We start from the raw sequence: 21222 nt of genomic DNA on the forward strand, positions 1-21222 counted from the left end.
CCTCCATAGCCAGACGAGACCGACTTCTTGGAACAGGTGGCCTGGAGGCTTGCCCAGATCGCGCACACTATCCACATCGATTTCGAGTACCGTTGCCTCGTCATCGTGGACAGAAGCGTGGCGGACGAGACGTGCTGCCATCCTCTCTTAATTCTATCGGCCGGTGCAGAGTACAAAAATAATTGTGCTTCACTACATCGAACGGATGTATCAAGAGTACTTGGCAATTGGCACGTTGGTATCGAGCAGCAAATATTCGGCAAAACGGATGGACACAAAGCGGAATGATTGTTAGTACTGTGTTGATATTAATATACCCACAATGGCAGCAGGTGAGCAAACATGACGGTCCTAGCTATCCAATCACGGTTTGGTTCTCCGTGCTATTGGTACCCTTGTTCACACACAACACCAACGATTATATACTAGCAAAAGATGTCGTGTGTTGTAACGGGAGAAAAAAACCCATCCCTCATACACACATGTGGCAACATAAGCAAACAATTTCCTTAGGAAAAAAAATCTTTATGGGCATAATTCTTAAGAATAGGAAAATCAGCTTAAGCCACTGATTAACATAAAGCTCGTGTCAGGAAACCAATTTATATACTACCCCGTATGGAGAGAATATGAATTAAGGTTGCTTCCTAAAGCAATTTTAGAAATCATTAGCATGCGAGATAATAACATATTTGAAATCTACACATTTTTTGAGGGATTTTCATATATAACACGTTAGATTTGCAGCAAAGGTTTAAAAATTATGATTTAAAAAAACATTTGAGTCTGCCCAGAGAAAGGAAGGATAAATATAGAGTAGCTGGGCCGAAATTACATGCAGCCCATCTGCTAAGTGCGCTTGGGCGAGCGGTTGGATCCTATGCCGAACAACATCTAATGTGAAGAGAAAGAGGGTTAGAAATGGCGCTAGTGCAGAACCGGGCAATAGCACCGGTTCGTAAGGCCCTTTAGTGCCGGTTACATAACCGGCACTAAAGTGTGGTCACTAAAGGCCCCCCCCCCTTTAGTACCGGTTCAGCACGAACCGGTGCTAAAGGGCAATCACGTGGCACGAGCCAGCTCCGGGGGCCGGGAGCCCTTTAGTACCGGTTGGTAACACCAACCGGTACTAAATGTTTTTGTTTTATTTTTTATTTTTCAATTAAATTTGTGTTATTAATTTAATTTAGGATTGTTTTACGTTATAATGAGTTGTAGTCGTCGTCGTCATCATCATCATCGCATATTAATAAATAAATAAACTCTAGCTAGCTAAAAATCATCGTAGTCGTCTAATTATATATACCACACTATTTAATCATCATAGTCATTACCGCTAGCTATCTAATCATCACCAACACTGGCTAGCTTAAAGAGGAAACATTCACTTTGTAACAGAAGCAAAGATATCATCGAGTTCAACATAATCATCACCAACATCGAAGTTCAGGACACGGACATGAGACAAGTACTAATTAATTAATTAAGAGCATGAACTAGTAGCTAGCTACTCCTGCTGCTCCCTCTCAGGTAGAATAGCATAGAACATGTATAGCTCTCCTGATTCATCATACTGGAGCATGCAGATGAATCTGTCTCCTAATCTTGGGTTGCGCTTCTCCTTGCTGCCTCCTAGTACTTCTCTGCGATCGTTAACAATTTTGCTTCAATCTTTCACTATCAAGCATTCTTCGCTTTCAGAAATCCTGAATACACTCATGTCTAATGTAGGATATCTTGGCCGTAAGCTAACCATTGACATGTGACCTTTAGTCTCGATCCACTGAGGCACACCTGTCATCGGAAGTCCCTGTTGAAGAACATCGTATAGTAATTAATATACTAAGCAATGAAAGTTTAGCTTCAAAAATAATGTATGCAAAAGATGCACTAATTAAGGACAAATAGTTAAAATCTTACCATCTTTCGATTATAGATGTGACCGTAGTTCAATACGATCACCATTGGTCGCACGTTTTGAGTACTAACATTTCTAAGTTCAGGAAAAAAATTTGTCTTGACGTTATTAAGATCCCATGAAACATAATAATTTATCTCCTCGCAGTTTAGTTGAGCCCTGGGGCAGTAGTAGGTCCTGTCTACCAAGCGCCGGACATGTTTGCTTGAACCGAAATAAGCTGACAATACAAATTAGTTGTCAACTATTTTTGAATAAACTGTATCAAAAACATAAACATATGCATGCATGGTTGAGAAAAACTCACATAATGGTAGAATTGGAGGCGTTTGCACATCGACCCAGATGTCTATATTACCTTCAATATCATCTTCCGAACGAATATCAAAGGTGATAATCATATCAAGCTCAAATACATAAGCCTTGCATAGTGCTTGCCAAGTTTTGCATTCAAAATGGGTGTATGTGTCTCCATTATATAATTTGACGTTGAAAGTATACCCATGCTCCGTCTTCAAGTAAACTCTCTTTACCACCATATCATCTATAGCATTAAAACCTATCTTATTCAAGACAAAAATTCTTGCATGGCAGGGGATGCGCTAGTAGAATAGTGAAAATTTAAAATTATAAGTTGAAGCAAATGAAGCATAAGTTTTGCATTCAAATAATAATTGCCAAAGTGACTTACTGTATCAACTTTGAATGTCTCATCCAGCTTGATGCTGAAGCGCCTACCATCAACAAGGAAATTTCTGTCGCACAGGCCGCGCTGGTCTTCACAGTGTTCCCACATAATGAAATCCTTTTCGTCGTCAGATGACATTTCCTATGTTCATATAGGTGAAACATTAAACACCTATTACTATCTAACATTAATTAATATCTAGCCAAATATATATTCATCTAACATTTGACATTAATATATCTAACTAAACCCATATTAAAATTCTATCATATGAATGAAATATCGTTTGAAAAAAATGACTAAACTTCTTTCTCTTTTGAGTTTTTCTGGCGGACCTGCCGCGCGAGATCTTTATATTCATCTCTAACAATTGACATTACTATATATTTAACTTTTTTATCTAATTCATCTAACATTCGACATTAATCTAACATTTATATAAACTCAAAATATACAAAAAATTAAATAAACAGAAAAACGCATTAACAAATAATATTTTACTTAGATCATCAAATCTCAGATACCTAAATTTTCTTACTAAAAATAGACTAGTTATATTAATTATTGAACTAGTTCAAATCTCATATACCTAAATAAACTAGTTCGACAATTTTCTTACTAAAAATAAACTAGTTATATTAATTATTCAACTAGTTCAAATCTCTAGTTCGACAATTTTCTATCTAGCTAATTCATCTAACATTCGATCATCTAATTAACTTTTTTCTAAAAAACAGAAAAAAGTAAAAAAAATGTGTGTGTGTATGTGTATGTGTGCATGTACATGTACGTATATATGTGTGTGTATATGTGTGTGTGTCCCCGTACGGCGCCGCCCCGTACGTACGAGCGGGGGCGCCGGCATACGGGGCGGGGAGAGCGAGAGACGTACCGCGGCGGAACGACGACGGACGGCGGCGCGCGGCGTTCGGGGCGGCGGCGCGAGACGGCGATGATGACGGGCGGCGGCGGGGACGACGACGGACGACGGGCGGCGGCGGCGACGACGAGCGACGGGCGCGCGCGAGAGGTTGTTGAGACGAAAGAAGTGGAGATCTAACTAAATTTTCGCAAGTGTTGTATATATAGGAGAGGCTTTTAGTACCGGTTGGAGCCACCAATCGGTACTAAAGGCCAACTTTGGCCAGGCCAGGAGGCGGGAAGATCAGACCACCAACCGGTACTAAAGGCCTCGCGCTGCCACCCTAAAGTTTAGTCCCACCTCGCCGGGCGAAAGGAAGCCGCACTGGTTTATAAACCCAGCCGCGGCTACCTCTTCGAACTCCTCTATATAGCAGGCTTGTGAGCCTAAATTCTGCGCGCTACCCTGTGAGTCTGCTGGGCCTTAAGGCCTGTAATTGCACGCCCGTGTCCTAGCAGGCCCACAGGGCAGCGTCCCAATTTTTTTATAGGTTTTTTCTTTTCTGCTTTATTTTCTTCTATTTATTTCTGCGTAGTTTTTTGTATAGTTTTTTCTTTTCTGTTATATTTATTTTCTTCTATTTATTTGTGAGTAGTTTTATTCTCTTGGCGAGGTGGGACTAAAAAATAGCTTACTAAGCAACTGTAGTACCGGTTGGTGGCTCCAACCGGTACTAAAGGTGGTGCGCTGCCTGCATAAAATTTAGTGTCATTTAGTTCAAAACAAATCATTAAATGCATGAAAAATAGCAAATGAAGGCATAAATGGTTGAAAGTTGATGGCGTCGCTTTGAATGGTGCATACTGAACGCAAAAAGTATAAGAGCATTTAGATCATGATCTTATATTTCTTTTTTTGCATGGTAATACGTGTCATTTATATCATAAGGATCATAGTACAAGTCACGTACATACCGAGCTGACAAAACTGAAAAGACAGCAAAACGCTAGCCTTTGCACACAGGAACACCAGCCAAGAAGTAAAATTACAAACAAGACTGAAGAATCCTCTAAGCTTGACACCAATGACCGTCACCTTCCTCTGGCACCACCATAGCAGCCGTCGAAAGAGAAAATGACGAGTCACCTCCACACCCGAGCTCGACGCGGCTCCATCGCTGATATGTAGCTTTGCGGACCTCCAAGGTGGCTCGCCAATAAAGGCGAAACCATTGCCGTTGAACGAATCAGACCGAGGCAACACCCCGGACACACCATCGAACTCCAGATCTGGCACCCCCCAACTAAGAAGTTGGAGGAGGAAACCATACCTGCCTGCCACGAACCACGAACCCAGATCCACCATCTTCCAGATGTCGTCGATGCAGACCACAATCTGCATCCGCTCCTGGACTACCTCCCAAGCTCCACGTCGGCGCTGGAGCAAACGTCGTCGCAACAGCGAAGCCCGAGGACACAGGTCCACCACGAGGATGCCGCCGCTGCCGCACCATCCTCGCTTGAACAGTCTGGTTTTCAAATCCACCCCAAAAGCAGATCGCTTCGTTGGGAAAGGATCTGAAGATTTATTAGTCGGCGCCGCCATCGCCACAGCTGAAGCCATGACGATGAACAACCCAAAATCCTAAGAAACTAATGCCTAAATCAATCCACACGCGCGGATCCGGCGGCCCCCCTCACCACCGACGACCGAGGTCGTCAGCAGAGGGGAGCCGCCGGAGGACGGCGGCGAAGGAAGGCGGCCCTGGCGGCACAAGGCGAGATCGCCTTTCTTTCTTCTCCTTGAAGAAATAAAACTACTCCTGCCTGCAATTTGCATGATCTTATATTTCTTTACAGTCTAAATTGTCAATATGATCTCTTATACATCAAAAATACATTGATCATCAATGATCTTTTTGTGTACAATCTGATTTGTCAATATGAGTCCTCACCAGTTTAGGAACTGGTGAAGACTCATATTGCGGCCACAAATTCTACACATAGAGTTCAATGAAGACCAAGTGCTTGTGATAGTTTGAGAAGTAACATATTTAAGGTGGTAAAAGCCTTGTTAGGGGAGCGAGGTGGGACTAAAAACAGCTTACGTACCATAACCACATTAGTACCGGTTCGTGGTATGAACCGGCACTAAATGGTGATGGTGGGGCCATAGCCTGACCGCAGGCTGACACAGCCTCTTTAGTACCGGTTCGTGGCATGAACCGGTACTATTGATCGCCGCCACGAACCGGCACTAATGTACACATTAGTGCCGGCTCTAATTCAAACCGGCACTAATGTGCTTCACGTTTGACCCTTTTTCTACTAGTGTGGGGAGAAAACAAAATCAAACCCGGGTCTGCCTTATGTAGGACTGTGGCTCTAGCCATTGCACTGCTTCAGTTCTTATGACACTTGAGGGGTTTTATTAAATAAACTAAAGTGCAGACGACATGTCAAGGAAAAATATGAATCGTTTAATTTATGGGTAGCATAGTGGGTAATTTATGGTTAATTCAAGGATAATTTTAGTAAGGATGGGCAGAAACATTAATCCCTTTATTAATAGGTATAGATATAGATTACCAGCCTATGTTGTACTCCCTCCGTTCCAAAATAGATGACTCTACTTTGTACTAACTTTAATACAAAAATTGGGTCATCTATTTTAGAACGAAGGGTAATAATTTTAGAATTTCTACACCGTAGAACTTCATATGAGGGCTAAAAAGATTATTTTTCTTTCCTTGAGCATTAAAATAAAGTGATGACTTGTGGTAAGTTTGTTTACCTGACATATCAATCTCTTATAGCAAACCAGGAGTTTTACAGGACGTGTGCCAAGGCAAGAAGCGATAGTCACATCAGACGACCGTGGCCATCCAACAACCGCCATCATAAACTCCAGATAGTGCAAAGTGTTACTATGAATTACGGATATGAAAACACACAACTAATTCAGCACCGGCATTATTGTAGGAGTGAATTCCTGTTTTTACCCCCTATTTTAACATTTTTTACACTACTTACCCCATTTAGCGAAATTTCATCCATTTTACCCCATTTAACAAAAGTTCTGCCACGATTTACCCTGTTTAAAATTTCATGAGTGTTCTGACAGCCAGGTCCCAATTGTGAAGTCTAGCTGGCATGCCACATCGATGGTTTTTTCCTGCTTATTTTCCTCTCTCGTGAACCAGTCCTCGCGGTTTCTCCCGACCGGACCGGCCCGATGGAGGTCGCTTGCGTCTCGTCCAATGCATAATGCCTAAGTCGTCCACACTCCTTACTCACGCCCAATCGATTGCATCGCCCGTCCAGGCTTCTGCCCACACGTACCCATCAGGCTCGCTCGAACTTAGGGTTAGGGATTGTCAGGCAGCGGCGTGATTTCATACCACCTCGAGCGGCGTTGTATATGGCCGCGACATCAAGGCAAGAAACGACCCCGTCGAATCCGGCTCCGTCAATCTCGCCGACGTCTGGGCGCGAGATCAAGGCCAGAAATGACCCCATGTAATCCGGCTCCATCAAGCTTGCCAACGTCGGCGTGGGCGCGTCCATGTACATGCCCCCATCAGGTTGTGCTCGGTTGCGGATCTATGGGGGCCGCTCGTCCAACAAATCAGCTAGGTTGGTGAACAAGCAAGCCCTCTCGTCGTACCGCATTCCACATGATTTTGACCGCCTCCATCATATGTGTATTATGAAGTTTTCCTGACTCATGCATTGGCCGGTGAGGCGTTTGATTTGGACAGAATTAAAATGCTTATTAGAAGATCACGTGTATACATATCACCCATCTATAACTGACGTACATTGATTTAAAGTTTTTTTCAACATTTTGAATATTGTCAAAATCCTTGTTTTCTTTGTTTTGCGGCGTGCGTGTGATTTGAAGGAAGGCAAACATTGTGTGCTATGAATATTGGAGGCCAGAGTGGTGCAGCCCAACTTACACCTTGTGCGTTGGACGCGAGCGACCTGCTCTGGCGATCATATCGGGCCAGCCCGGTCGAGCGAAGCTGCGAGCACTGGTTCAACATGGAGAAAAATAGGTAGGTAAAAACCATTGATGTGGCATGCTAGGTGGACCTAACAATTGGGACCTGCTCATCAGAACGCTCGCAAAATTTTAAAATGGGTAAATTGTGGCAAAACTTTTGCTAAATGGGGTAAAATAGATGAAATCTTGCTAAATGGGGTAATTAGTGTCAAAAACGTCAAAATAGAGGGTAAAAACCGGAATTCACTCTTATTGTTGATATAAGCCTCCTCCAAGGCTGAGGGTGCAGGCATAGTAACTTAACCACTTAATTATTCATCGTCGAATTTCTGGAGCTTCCAGTGGCCAGCAACACCCTTGACCGTGCCCTTGTAATTCGCGCCCCACCACTTCGCCGGCACCGGATACCCCTCTGTTAGCGCGTTCGTACTCTTATTCACCAGCGCCAAATCACGGTCCCCCACTAGTTTGAAGTCCCCATCGGCACCATGATCTCCAGCGACGCCATGCAGGTAGCACTCGAGGTTATGGCGTATTCCGATGGTGCCTGGGCGCAGGTACGGTGACCGGTCCGTGTCGATGGGCATAGTCGCCGTCGTCGCGTGCACGAAGCATGGCGGGAGTTTCGGCACTTTGTCTCTTTTGTTGATCATGCTGAGTGCCCGTAGTTCAGGGAAGGAGGCGAAGGCGTGCTTGAACTCTTCGTTGCCGATTCGTGGACTCGCAAACAGGATCACCGTCACAGGGCACGGCTGCTGCTTGGAGGAGCCGGCCGGGGGCACATTGACATGGTGGGCCACCATGTCGACTGCGTTGAGGGTGGCGAGTGAGCCGCCAAGGCTGTGACCCGTGACGGTGATGCTGGTCACCTCGTCCTTGTGCGCCTCCATTAGCGCCCGCACTTCTGTGATTGCCTGCATAAACGTAACATAGGCGTGCATGCTTAACTTAGACCAAATTGAGGTGTTATCAGGTTTGAGATTCAATATATCTAAGTTGAACGATGTGAAGTGGTAGTACTAAAGATATAAGTAAAGGGCGCACCTTCCATTTCCATATGCAATTAACCTTGTGAGAGTATGAGTTGCAGTTTAATTTCTACTAGAGTGTTACCAGCAAAAATAAATAAATAGTTTTACTAGAGTGAGGTGTACTTAATTACCAGATTCTACTCATACTGTCATGCTGTACATCGCAAAATATCTAAAGTCGACCTAGTACTACCTCCGTCCGAAAATACTTGTCATCAAAATGGATAAAATGGATGTATCTAGAACTAAAATACATCTAGATACATCCCCTTTTATTCATTTCGATGACAAGTATTTTCGGACGGAGGGAGTAGTAGACTGCCCAAACTTTCCTAGTGCTAGTGATCTAAATCCTCTTAAATTTCTTTACAGAAAATAAGAGTAAGATTGAGGGAAATGAAAGTTCACCTGATCTCTAGCGCTGGTCATTATTAAAGTGATGTCAGTCTGGCCAGGGCACACCTGGTCATTGTCCATAAGGCGGCGCGGGGCAGCTGTGTACACGGAGAGGAAACCACGGTGCACCTTTGCATTCTTGAAATTGTCCGAGGGGCCCAGCACCGTCGCCGCGGGTGCGTACCGAGCGTCCGCGTCTTTGAGAAACTCCACAAACTTGACGGAGCCACGCCAGGCCACGACAATGTCACGCCGGCCCAGCGCCTCAACACCCTTGTCGGTCGCTACCGCCACGTACCCGATCCAGTTGGTGTACGTCCAAAACGACACCTCCCCCTCCTCGGTCACCGGCTGCACGAACATGGCCTTTGCTACCGAGCTAGACGACTCCGACCCCGACCCTGGTCGAAAATCGCAGGTCGCATAAAGGAACTTGGTGACCTTGTAGTACTCCGGGTGGGACACGCCGGAGGCGGCGAGTAGTCCGGTCTCGCTGTACATGCACTGGCCGGCCTCGGGCGATTTCTTGTCGGCGTTGAACACGTCGTATGTGGCCTCTGCGAGCTCGCCGTAGGCGATAACAGAGTCACGGAGGTCGGAGTCGAGCGGCTCCAGGAGCCCGGCCCACGACCCAGAGCCCTGGAGCTCCCGCCACTGTGTGGCGATGTTTCCGGCTCCAAGGTTGGGAAAGGGGAGTGCCATTCTCCTCGATCGGCTACGTACGTACCTACTTACTCTACTCGTATGCAATGGCTCTCTGCGTATGCGTTCCGAGTGTTGGCTAGTTTCTCTAGGACTGGACATCTATTTATAGGAAAACGAGACGGCCTGTGTGATATACCATGGCCTAGTTTCTCACCCGGGACTAAATTCAAGCAACCGTTCGGACGTCAGGTAGATGTGGATGCTCCCGACTAAGCTTGTCCCGATCGATCTAATTAATTGCTGGGCGTTGCACGTCCATTTCCTTCTCAACTGTGATCCTGTCATGGCGAGTTATAACATGCACTTGGATCATGACTATCTTAGAAATTACGCAAGTTCAAGAATAATTCCAAAATGTAAATCATCACTAGTAGAATGCCCGTGCGATGCCACGGGGGACATATTTTGACATAGAGACAATGATAAAAATATAATTGTAATTCACAACGCGTGTGTCATGTGCGGAATATGACTGTTGCCACAAATATCGTTTGAACACCTAGTAATAAAACATAATTGATGTAACCCACATTTTAACTTTCAAGTGAATTTATCATCATTCGGTGTAAAAATTGTAAAAGAGGACCCAAAAACCAATGTACATATAAATTTATTATAAGTGAGTTACATTTCACAATTTTGAGTTTTGATCGGAATTTCTTGACCAATTATAGGATGTGTCCGTGCCATATTTTCTAGAAAAACATGTACTCTGTACCATGTTCCTCAACTCTATAATTATTTTGTTGACATGCCTATACTAAACAAGACATCAAGAGATCTGATCGATGGAAAGAGTATGCTTGACAATTACTGGCAGAGCGACAACTATGCAATATTTTATGGCCTGGAATACTGAAAACCCTAGCCTGCTAGCATTGGTACCCCACAAATTGAGAAAAGGAATATAAGAATTAGAACTGATCAACATAATACATACTCAGTAGTTTTTTAAACATAATATATACTACTACGTGAGTTTCGTCGTATCTCTTTCTCCAATACTTTCAGTACTTTGAGACGATCTATTTGCTGCGGCTCTACCAAGGGTATATATTTAAAGATATTTTGCTAAAATCATTGGTAAAGATGTTTGGCAACCAGGCAATTGATCTTTTTGACCCAAAAAAGAGAACGAATACCTGGCTACCTTTCTTTGCAGGGACTATAGAGAGTTTTATTCAACTAGGGGCATCCTTAGCTCGAAAAAAAAAACTAAAGGCATCCATGGACGCAGTCATACTTAACCGGTAAACTGACCTGGGCTTTAGCTGGATTTGAACTAGACAGTGTTGAGGAACATGGGCACATTTGTACTTGGCATCCATCGGCACATTTGTTCAACTACCCCTCAAAAAGTATATACATAGAAAATCTCTCACCCGCAAAACTGGCTCAGTGTTGGCTATGTGAAAGAACCATGGCCTAGTTTCTCGCTAGGTACTAAATTCAACCAACCGGTCGGACGTCAGTTAGGTGTGTATGCTCCCGACTAAGCTTGTCCAGATCGATCTAATTAATTGCTGGGCGTTGCACGTCTGTTTCCTTCTCAACAATTCAATCATGTTGCACTCGGATCATGAGTATCTTGGAAATTACGCAAGTTCAAGAATAATTCCAAAATATAAATCATGATTAATGCAGCTACTCTTACGTGTGTGTATAGTAACTCCCAAACATACTATATGTACTAGTAAGCAACAGAAACAACAGCAACGGGATATCTCGAAACAGGTTTTTTCTCGACGCCGCTTCCCAGTGAGCTAACCTTTTTTCTTGCATAGTGAATTTTGTGGAGGAATATGATCCTTACTTCCAGTTGCAGAAGGATTGCTATAGACAACGGTCGTTCTCCCCTTTGAAGAAATGCATGGCTGTTCTGAGGATGCTTGCATAAGGTAAAGCCGCATATGCCATTGATGAGACTGTCCGGATGTGGGAGAGCACATGCAAGAGGAATTAGGAAGGATGTAGAGAGGGCATTCGGGATGCTATAAGGACGTCGGGGTATTTTTCATGGAGCTGCAATGATGTGTGAACTGAAAATATTATAGCATATGATGACATGGTGTGTAATCTTGCACAACATGATTGTGGAGAAGGAGGACGAAGGGCAGCCCACAAACATGATTTTGAGGAGGGCGGAGCACATGTCCGCCTCCTAAAACAAAATATGGAACATATTTTGAAGTTCCTGGAGATGCATCGACAACTTCAAGATCAAACAGGTGGAAGTGCAACTACTCAATACTCTTGTGGAGCATATGTGGATTCACACCAAAAATCACTGAATCTTATGTTTGAATTATGAGCTCTAAGTAAATTTTATATTAGAAATATGTTTTTTTCTAACGAATAAATTTTGTTTGTGCATGGTATTCATTCTTACATGTATTTGTATCGGAAAATGATACATGTGATTGCATGGATTAGAGGTTTTGAAAGTGGAGGGGGTGGATGCATGGATTTGAGGCTTTGAAAGTGGAGGGTGTGGTTGCACAGACAAACATTTGAGAGGTGTGAACGGACGCTGTCCGCGGATATATAGAGGGCTAGATTTGTACATTATGGTTGTAGATGATCTTATTCCAACGCATGATTGCCGCCCGGAAGGTAGGAAGAAATCAGGATGTCTGCGTGAAATCTAGCTAGGCAACGACAACTGCTTTCTTGGCCTTGATTGGACTATAGAATTTTTTTGGAACCGCTGCATGTTCATGGTTTAATTGACATAGATCGATCCATCAGTCGAACAACAAGATGGCGATGAACAAAGCAGCAGCTAGCTATAGCTGGATACCATCGGCCACTTACGTATAATGCTTTCGTGGTGTGTATCATGGGCCAGCCTGCCCATAATTGTAAGTAAATATTACACTCTGAGCATGGGCCCTCCTCATTAACTCTAAAAGGGAAACAAAAATCTAAAACATAATTAAGAATTTTGAATGTTTTATGAGACTTCTCCAGGAAGAAAGAAGAAGCAGGAAACTTTATCTCTCTCTCAAAGAAAAATGCAAGATACTTATGTCTCACCTATCGATGTTTCTTAGATCTCAGAGAGCGGTAATTTGTTTTTTGTGAATTGCGATCTTGAAGTGACGATGTATGAGGATCTCCGTAGCGAAGTATTTTAGCTTCCCCTCCCTCGCGTCGTCTCCTCCGAGGTGACTCGGGGGCCAACCCTAGCCGCCACAGTTAGCCCCCTCCCCTCCCATCCACACCCCTTGAGTGGAGGGCTTCGGCTTCTGGGGCGGCGGCCACGGGCGGTGGCCCGCGACGTGGCCTGTGCGGCGGGCGGCATCGGCGGGTGCAGGTGGGCTGCCTCCCTGGCCGTGCAGGCGGCGCGGAGGAAGCGGGCGTGGGCTGCTACGGCGACTCCTCGCAAGTCGGCTGTACCTTGGAGAAGATGCGTCCTCAACCTCGATCTACTCTGATCCGCGTCGATCTTGGGCCCTGGCGGCTCTGGTCGCTGGTGCTCGACGTCTGGTGCTCAGATCTGGTGGGTGGGTGCGGATCCGGGGGAAACCCCTGGCCGGCGCGGTGGCCACACCGAATACGGCGCCTTTGTGTGTCGTTCCCCTTGCTAGAGGCATTGGTGGGATTCCTCTTCCTTCCACCCCGCCCAAGAGCTCAGGTGAAAGCCTCAGGTCCCCTCCTCCTGGTGGTGTCTTCCTTCATGAAGGTGTCGTCCGGGGATGGCTCGAGGGGTGGTGGAGTTGGGTGTGGTTCGATGGCAGCATGTGGTGACCAGATCTCATCATCGGCACCCTACTTTGGTTCAGATGCGGAGTGTTCCAGGCGCTGGTTTGAGGGGATTGGGGTCCCTGCCTCCATGCCGGTGGTAGGCCTTCGGCATTGTCGATTCCTATCCTTGACCGGGGGCATGGTGTTGCATCCTTTTGGCCTTCTCTGAGGTTCCAGCGCCTTCGCCCGATAACTCTCCTTCGGTGTTCTGCCTTGCTGCTGCCGACGACGGCGATTGGGTGGTCGGTTTTCTGTTTCATGTGGGTCTGTTCCCTGTGCCTCTCCTCACTACTAGGAAAAAGGCTACTAGCAGCGCGGGTAAAATGACTACTAGCAGCGCGGGTACCCGCGCTACTAGTATGGCGCTACAGCTAATAGTTAGTAGTAGCGTGAGTTAAACCCGCGCTACTACTAACTTTGTTAGTAGTAGCGTGTGCCACCCACGCTACTGCTATTTCGTACCAGCGCTACTACTAACAAAATAGTAGTAGTGTGTCTATAATACCAACGCTACTAGTATCCTAAATACTAGTAGCGAGCAATTTTTCCCACTCTACTACTAACTTATTTGAAATTAAAATCAAGTAAAGTCAACCAATTCCATTCTATCACACAATTGCCGTATCTACTATCACAATTCCTCATTGTAGAGGCAACTCGTGTATAATTCATATCTTTTACATAAGTAAGAGTGTAAACATAATGTTGTGCGTGTCAGCTACCTACGTAAGTAGTTCTTTCCATGCCAATTCAAAACTTTACCACTACTTCTAGACGTCAGAGACTGAGACACGTTGTTATGTCCGATCCAAAAATTTGCTCACTCGTCAATGCGTGGCGCCTTCCCTGCCTGATCTCGCGGCCTGCAGCTGCGACGAAACACAGCAGGCAGCCTCGACAAGCCACACTTGACCGATGACAGCCACCACCTTGAGTTGTGACGCCGTCACGTCCCTCGCCCTAGCCCTCAGCTCAAGCAGGCCCTGGTCGATGTCGACCTCATGCCACGCCACCAGCGGATGGAGGAAGCCACCATACACGTGACCCACACCTTGAAATCCGAACACCATTAAGATTCAGATTCAGAATTGGCCACATACCGAGTCAAGTTCCCCCACACCCCCCAAAAAAGGTGGCTTTGACGCTAGATTTTTTCTAGAGGACTCCTATTGGTTTGTTACAATGTAGTACGTGTTGCAGCGGCCCCCTCCGTCCCTGCAGCCCTCCATAACCAGACGAGACCGAATCCTTGGAGCAGGTGGCCTGGAGGCTTGCCCAGATAGCGCACACTATCCACGTAGATTTCGAGTACCGTTGCCTCGTCATCGTGGACAGAAGCGTGGCGGGCGCGACGTGGGTCCATCCTCTCTTGATTCTATTGGCTGCTGCAGAGTACACAAATAAGTGTGCTTCGCTACATTGAGCGGATGTATCAGGAGTACTTGGCAATTAGCACGTTGGTATCGAGCAGCAAATGTTCGACACAAGATGGACACAAAGCGGAATGATTGCTAGTACTGTGCTGATATTAATATCCTGACAATGGTAGCAGGTGAGCAAACATGACGGTCTTAGCTATTCAATCATGGTTTGGTTCTCGGTTCTATTGGTACCCTTGTTCACGCACAACACCAACGATTATATACTAGCAAAACATATCGTGTGTTGCAATGGGAGAAAAAAAACCATCCCACATACACACATGTGACAACATAAGCAAACAATATCCTAAACAAAATCTTTATGGGCGCAATTTTAAAGAATAGGAAAATCAGCTTAAGCCACTGATTAACATAAAGCTCGTATTAGGAAACCAATTTATAATATACCCCATATAGAGAGAATACGAATTAAGGTTGCTTCCTAAAGCAATTTTAGAAATCATTAGCATGCGAGATAATAACATATTTGACTCTACACATTTTTGATTGATTTCCATATATAACACGTTAGATTTGCAGCAAAGGTATACAAATTATGATTTTAAAAAATATATTTGAGTCTGCCCAAAAAAAGGAAGGATAAATATAGAGTAGCTGGGCCAAAATTACCTGCAGCCAATCTACTAAGTGTGCTTGGGCGAGCAGTTGGATCCTATGCCGAACAACATCTAATGTGAAGAGAAACAGGGATAAAAATGGGGAGAAAACAAAATCAAGCCCGGGTCTGCCTTATGTAGGACTGTGGCTCTAGCCATTGCATTGCTTCAGTTCTTTTGACACTTCAGAGGTTTTATTAAATGAACTAAAGCGCACAGGACATGTGAAGGAAAAATACGAATTGTTTAATTTATGGGTGGCATTGTGGGTAAATTATGGCTACTTCAAGGGTAATTTTAGGAAGGATAGGCAGAAACATTAATCCCTTTATTAGTAGGTATCGATATAACTGACCAACCTATGGTGTACTCCCTCCGTTCCAAAATAGATGACTACGAAGTTAGTACAAAGTTGGGTCATCTATTTTGGAACGGCGGGTAATAATGTTAGAATTTCTACATGGTAGAACATCAGATGAAGGCTAAAGAGATTGTTTTTCTTTCCTTGAGCATTAAAGTAAAACATGTGTGCAGTTAGGGAAAAGTGGTGGTGCAACATGTCTTTTCTGTTTGATTAGGGGCATGCGGTTTTTCTCTCATTGCAACACACATACATGTTTCCAAGTAAATATATCAATTGAAGGATTGACAGCTTAGTCACCTGTTGAGATAAGCATGATGTCATGCATGCAATCAACACACAATTTGGTCTTCTTACCAGGTTGGCCTTCCGTGCATTGATTGGAGTGCACACAACTATATACCTAAGATGTGTTATCTTTCAAAGTTAGCACGACTGCCTACTACAAAAAGTGGTGCCCGACTCTGGCAACGGAGCGGCGATGACGGTGGCGCATATTCGGCTCGCTTCAATGCTTGTACTAGTCGCTAGGTGGTCTAAGGATCTGGATATAACTTTTATTATTACTGCTTTTCATTGTACTAATAGATCGGAAGTTCCCCCCACACCCCCCCAAAGGTGGCTTTGATGCTAGATTTTTTCTGGAGGACTCCGATTGGTTTGTTACAAGGTAGTACGTGTTGCAGTGGTCCCCACTGTCCCGTCAGTCCTCCATAGCCAGACGAGACCGACTCCTTGGAGCAGGTGGCCTGGAGGCTTGCCCAGATAGCGCACACTATCCATGTAGATTTCGAGTATCGTTGCCTCGTCATCATGGACAGAAGCGTGGCGGACGCGACGTGGTGCCATCCTCTCTTGATTCTATCGGCCGGTCCAGAGTACAAAAATAATTGTGCTTACTACATCGAACGGATGTATCAGGAGTACTTGGCAATTAGCACGTTGGTATCGAGCAGCAAATGTCATAAGTATTTTTCGTACTGATGATAAATATTTTTCAGGCACATGATTATAATTTTATAATTTTAGTGATTTACATACTATATATTTTGTATATATCAGAAAACATTTCTAAATACGTTTAACATTTTTCAAATCTGTGATAATTTTTTTGAAAATATATAAAGTTTTTTTGTAATATATATCTAATAAAAAGTAGAGCAAAATACAAAAACCAAAATGTGAAGAAAACGGAAGTAAATAAACTTGAGATGTCATGTTTTGTTTTTTGAGAACACTTGAGTTTTCATGTGTTTTTAGAACAAACTTTCATGCGAAATAAAGGATGAAATTACCACATGGTAACAGGGCTGGCCCATTAGAGGCTTCTGCAACCCTATAATAGAACCCGCTCAGGACAAGAGCAACTAGTTGATGAGCGCTCATTCCCAACCTCCCAAGGGTCACCTGGGGGTGGGCTGGAAAGGCGCCACTTGACACGCTCTCGTCAGCTGCCACATGTCGTTCCCTCTAGATTTTTTAAATATTTTTCCACATGTTTTTTTGGCCTTTTAGATTGTTCTTTTCCGGTTCTTCTATGGGTTTTTAGTTTTTCATTGGTCTTTCTTAGCTTTTAGACAAAAAAATTGGGAAATATTATTTTGCGCAAAAAGACGTGTTTTTTTCTTTCCACGAGAGGCACGGTTTTGCTTTCACGAGAGGCATGGCCGTGCCTCTTGAAAAAAAACACATTTTTTTCCTTCCGCGAGAGGCACAGTTTTTTGCTTTCGCGAGAGGCGCGTTTTTGCACAAGGGTGCATCTTGGAATGCCAAACAATGTTGCCTAAGAAAGTTTTCACTTTCTATGGACGAAAAATTCATTTTCCATTTTTCGAGTGCCCAAAAGGAGGTTTTTTTAAGGACCTCCCAAATAATTGTTGCAAAATTGGACCAAATCATTTTTATAAAATACTAGGCCATATTTAATGCATAATTGACCAAATGTTTGTGTGGAAAAAGTTTTTATCCACCTCTCGTGAAAAAGACAAATTTCAGCCGATCTAGGTGGAAGCGGGTCAATTTTGAACTGTAGCTGCCTTGTAGTTTGCTCTTTATTTTTTATAAAAATCATTTCTAGCTACATAAGTATATATTTAATCAGAGAAACACCAAAAAAATACCAAGATTCAACCACTAGCTAGGAACGGTCATTCCCGCCGTTTTGACCGCATTTTGAAACAGGCATAAAAAATTCAAAAAAAATCAAAAATTGGAAAACATTCGCATTGTGTCATTATATATGACCAAGTTACCAGGAAAAATAATAAACTTGTAATACGGCAATTCTTTTAAAAAAATTGTTCTCAGAAATGAGCTATCATGCGTAAAGATTCATGGCTTTCAAGCCAAATGATCAATCCTATGGCCACATTCATGGCATAGTTTGTTCAAATGATCTCATATTGTGCACAAGGGTGCATCTTGGAATGGCAAACAATATTGCCTAAGGAAGGTTTCATTTTCTTTGGACAAAAAAATCATTTTCTATTTTTCGAGTGCCTAAAAGGAGGTTTTTTTGTGAAGGACCTCCCAAATAATTGTTACAAAATTGGACCAAATCAATTTTCTAAAATAATAGGACATATTTAATGCACAATTGACAAAATGGTTGGGTGTAAAAAGTTTTGATCGACCTCTCATGAAAAAGACAAATTTTCGCCGATTCAGATGGAAGCGGGTCAAATTTGAACTGCAGCTGCCTCATAGTTTGCTATTTATTTTTTCCAAAAAATCATTTCTAGTTACATAAGTACCTATTTAATCATAAATACATGGTTTGGTGGCGATACGTCGAGGTTTGGGCGGTGGTCGAGGGCCCCAACTCTAGAGCGCGTAAACTTGCATGCCCGCCGCGTGGTCACCGCGTGATTGTGGCGTTGCCATGTGTTCTGGGAGGCCTAGGCATGTCTAGTGGGTTGGGCACTCCCCAGGTAGGTGCTAGCTAGGAAGAAAATTACAACATAAGATTCTCACGAGGAGACCGATCGATGCTCAAACATGAATTAGCAGCCAAGTGTTTGATTAGCGGTACGAGAAATGCTCATGGCTAATGGGCATGAGTTTTGGTTGAGGATGATCAGTTACTAAGAAGACCGTCTTCACAAATTTTCAGCTCAAAAGGAGGAGTCTAGGTGGTACTTGCTTTGCAAAGTACCACACTGGACATAAATACGAATGTTGAAGCTGGGCTCAAAATAATGAATGGATTGAGCTGGCATTTGGTGGAGGATAGTTATTTGGGCATAGGAAAGCACTGTAGAAAATGGATACCATTGGGACAGGCCAAAGTGGTACTTCCTTCACAAAGTGTTTTTTTGAATAGAATAGGAAAATGAAATTGTTTTAATTATTTTTGAACTAGGCAAGGAAGGTTTTTTTACATATTTGACGAAGATATGACCCAAAGAATTTATGAGATTTTTTGGGGAATTTTGGGAATGACAGAAATATAGGTTGCTTCACAACCTAGGGCAAAAACTGCCACATGGACATGACACATAGGCAAAACTGATGAGGTGGCGCCTAGTCGTAGCAACCTACCACAATTTACAAGGTTATGACCATCTATATCGGTCATGATCAGCTAGAAATAAGGCAGCGGACCAGTGCTATCTGCTTTATGACCATTTCGTGTAAGGAAATTACGACCTTTCTGACCAAAATGGTCGTTATAGTTTAGGGTTTGGAGCCCCCGAACAGCTTTTGACCAATTGGTCTGAAATGGTCATAGATTTATGACCAATTCTTCCAGGGTCATTGACAGAAGGTCACTAGTTGACATATTTCTTGTAGTGAGCATCCGCAGCCGGCCCGCTAGCGCGGCCTCGTCCGCCGCATAAGTGGACACGACCAGGGCCCGGCGCGCGCCCAGACGCAGCGACAGGAGCGGCACCGCCCCGGCGAGTGCGGCCAGCGCGCGATGCAGCGGCTTCTTGAGCAGGTGCAGGTGCCCGAGCAGAGGGAGCGACGGCGGACTCGGCACGCTGTTGGTCCCATCCCCCGTCGTCGCCTCAGCCGAACAAATACGGCGACGAGGAGGAGAGGGGCCGAGCGAGTCGCGGCATCGACCGTCGCATCACGAACCTTGGCGGCTCCGGCGCCCATGTCGATGTCCTCGTCGTCGATGGGAATCTCCTGGCCGTGCGTACTCAAACCAAATCCAAATCAGAAGGGCTCCATGGCCTCCGCGTGCTGAGCTCGAATCTTGACCCCTTAGCGCCCGGCGCACGGGTCGAGAGGCCTCGCACCGCGTCTCCTTCTCACCTTCTCCGGTAGCCACTCCTCCACCCGCCGTCTCTCCATCTTTCCCGCGCGGTCGGCCGATCCGGCAGAATCAGCGCCTCTCCAGCTGGAGACTCCATGCTCTGCTCGACCTCCTCCTGATGGTCGTAGATGAAGAGGACATGGACGTGCCGATCTTGGTCCGATAACAAGCACGACGCCTCTCCCCCGTGTGCTCCTAAGATACAGATCGAAAGGCTCGAGGGAGGTGGAGCTCCGATGGCTAGGCGCGCGGTCGTGGCATTGTGGGGAGGAGCAACGGGCAACGAGGTGCGGGTTGTAGCAAAGGGCGCGGAAGAGCGGCAGTGTGGCGTGAGCCGTGAGATTAGGGGATGCCGCCGGCGGAAGAGACAGAGGAGAGGAGAGGTCTCTTTCTTCTGGACGAAGGAAGCGATTAGTGGTGGGGCAGCGATGAAGCAAACAAAAGGCACAACAGTGCCATCGCCACCACCACTGCCCACGTGGCACGCGCGAGCGTTCACTCTTGATGCGTAGCTTAATGTTTTTGATGGGGGACTTGAGGACACGGCTGTTATGGTCTCGAGCTCATGTGAGCTCGAGCGAACAGTAAATTCAAAAGAAAATGAAAGGAAATTCAAAAATCCCAAATAGAAATTGTGTGAAACATTGATAAATGTTTTAATAGCTTGCAAAATTTCAACATCAAATGACATTCAGGGACAATGTGGCAAAAAAAAAATCGATGATCCAAAATGTTATTATCAAACACATTTTGGAGCATCGATTTTTTTTGCTTGATTTTCCACGAATGTTATCTGGGGGTGAAATTTTGCAAGCTATTAAAACATTTGTCAATGTTTAACACACAAAAACAATTAAGTTTTTTTGTATTTATTTTATTTTATTTTGATTTTACTTTTCACTCGAGCTCATGTGAGCTCGGGATCATAACAACACTTTCGGAAACTTGAGAACTATTAGAGTTTAAAACTGTACCACCTTGAAGGGCCGCCATAATTAGCTCTGGGTCAGCGAATGCTACAATCAGGTCAGGGTCATGTTCAACAAAGAAACAAGACCTTTGTAGTATACAGCATCTTTCCAGTATAATGAGTGGGTTACAAGGAATACAACAAAGAAAACTAGACAGACAATGGGCAAGCACTTACATTTGCGCCGATGTGGATTCGCACCAGACAGACCCCGTCGCCGGTCGTGCGTAGTCC

General features: G+C 44.5%; 1 protein-coding gene across 1 annotated transcript; it reads right to left on the reverse strand.

Moving 5' to 3' along the window:
• Positions 1-7691: 7691 nt before the first annotated feature.
• On the reverse strand, positions 7692-9669 carry LOC123129886 (phospholipase A1-II 7-like). The gene is made up of 2 exons (XM_044549862.1): positions 8916-9669; positions 7692-8390 (listed from the first exon to the last, which is right to left on the reverse strand). The coding sequence occupies exons 1-2, from the start codon at positions 9603-9605 to the stop codon at positions 7788-7790; spliced, it is 1293 nt and encodes a 430-aa protein (XP_044405797.1). The 5' UTR covers positions 9606-9669; the 3' UTR covers positions 7692-7787.
• Positions 9670-21222: the final 11553 nt, after the last annotated feature.

This window comes from Triticum aestivum, chromosome 6A (genome assembly GCF_018294505.1).
Source record: "Triticum aestivum cultivar Chinese Spring chromosome 6A, IWGSC CS RefSeq v2.1, whole genome shotgun sequence".
In the NCBI taxonomy this organism is placed as follows: Eukaryota; Viridiplantae; Streptophyta; class Magnoliopsida; order Poales; family Poaceae; genus Triticum; species Triticum aestivum.

Excerpts from the sequence above, each read along its gene's own strand:
- LOC123129886 (XM_044549862.1), bottom strand. The coding sequence starts at position 9,605 with ATGGCACTCCCCTTTCCCAACCTTGGAGCCGGAAACATCGCCACACAG. Across the intron at positions 8,391-8,915 it reads TGACCAGCGCTAGAGATCAG|GCAATCACAGAAGTGCGGGC; the intron begins GTGAACTTTCAT and ends ACGTTTATGCAG.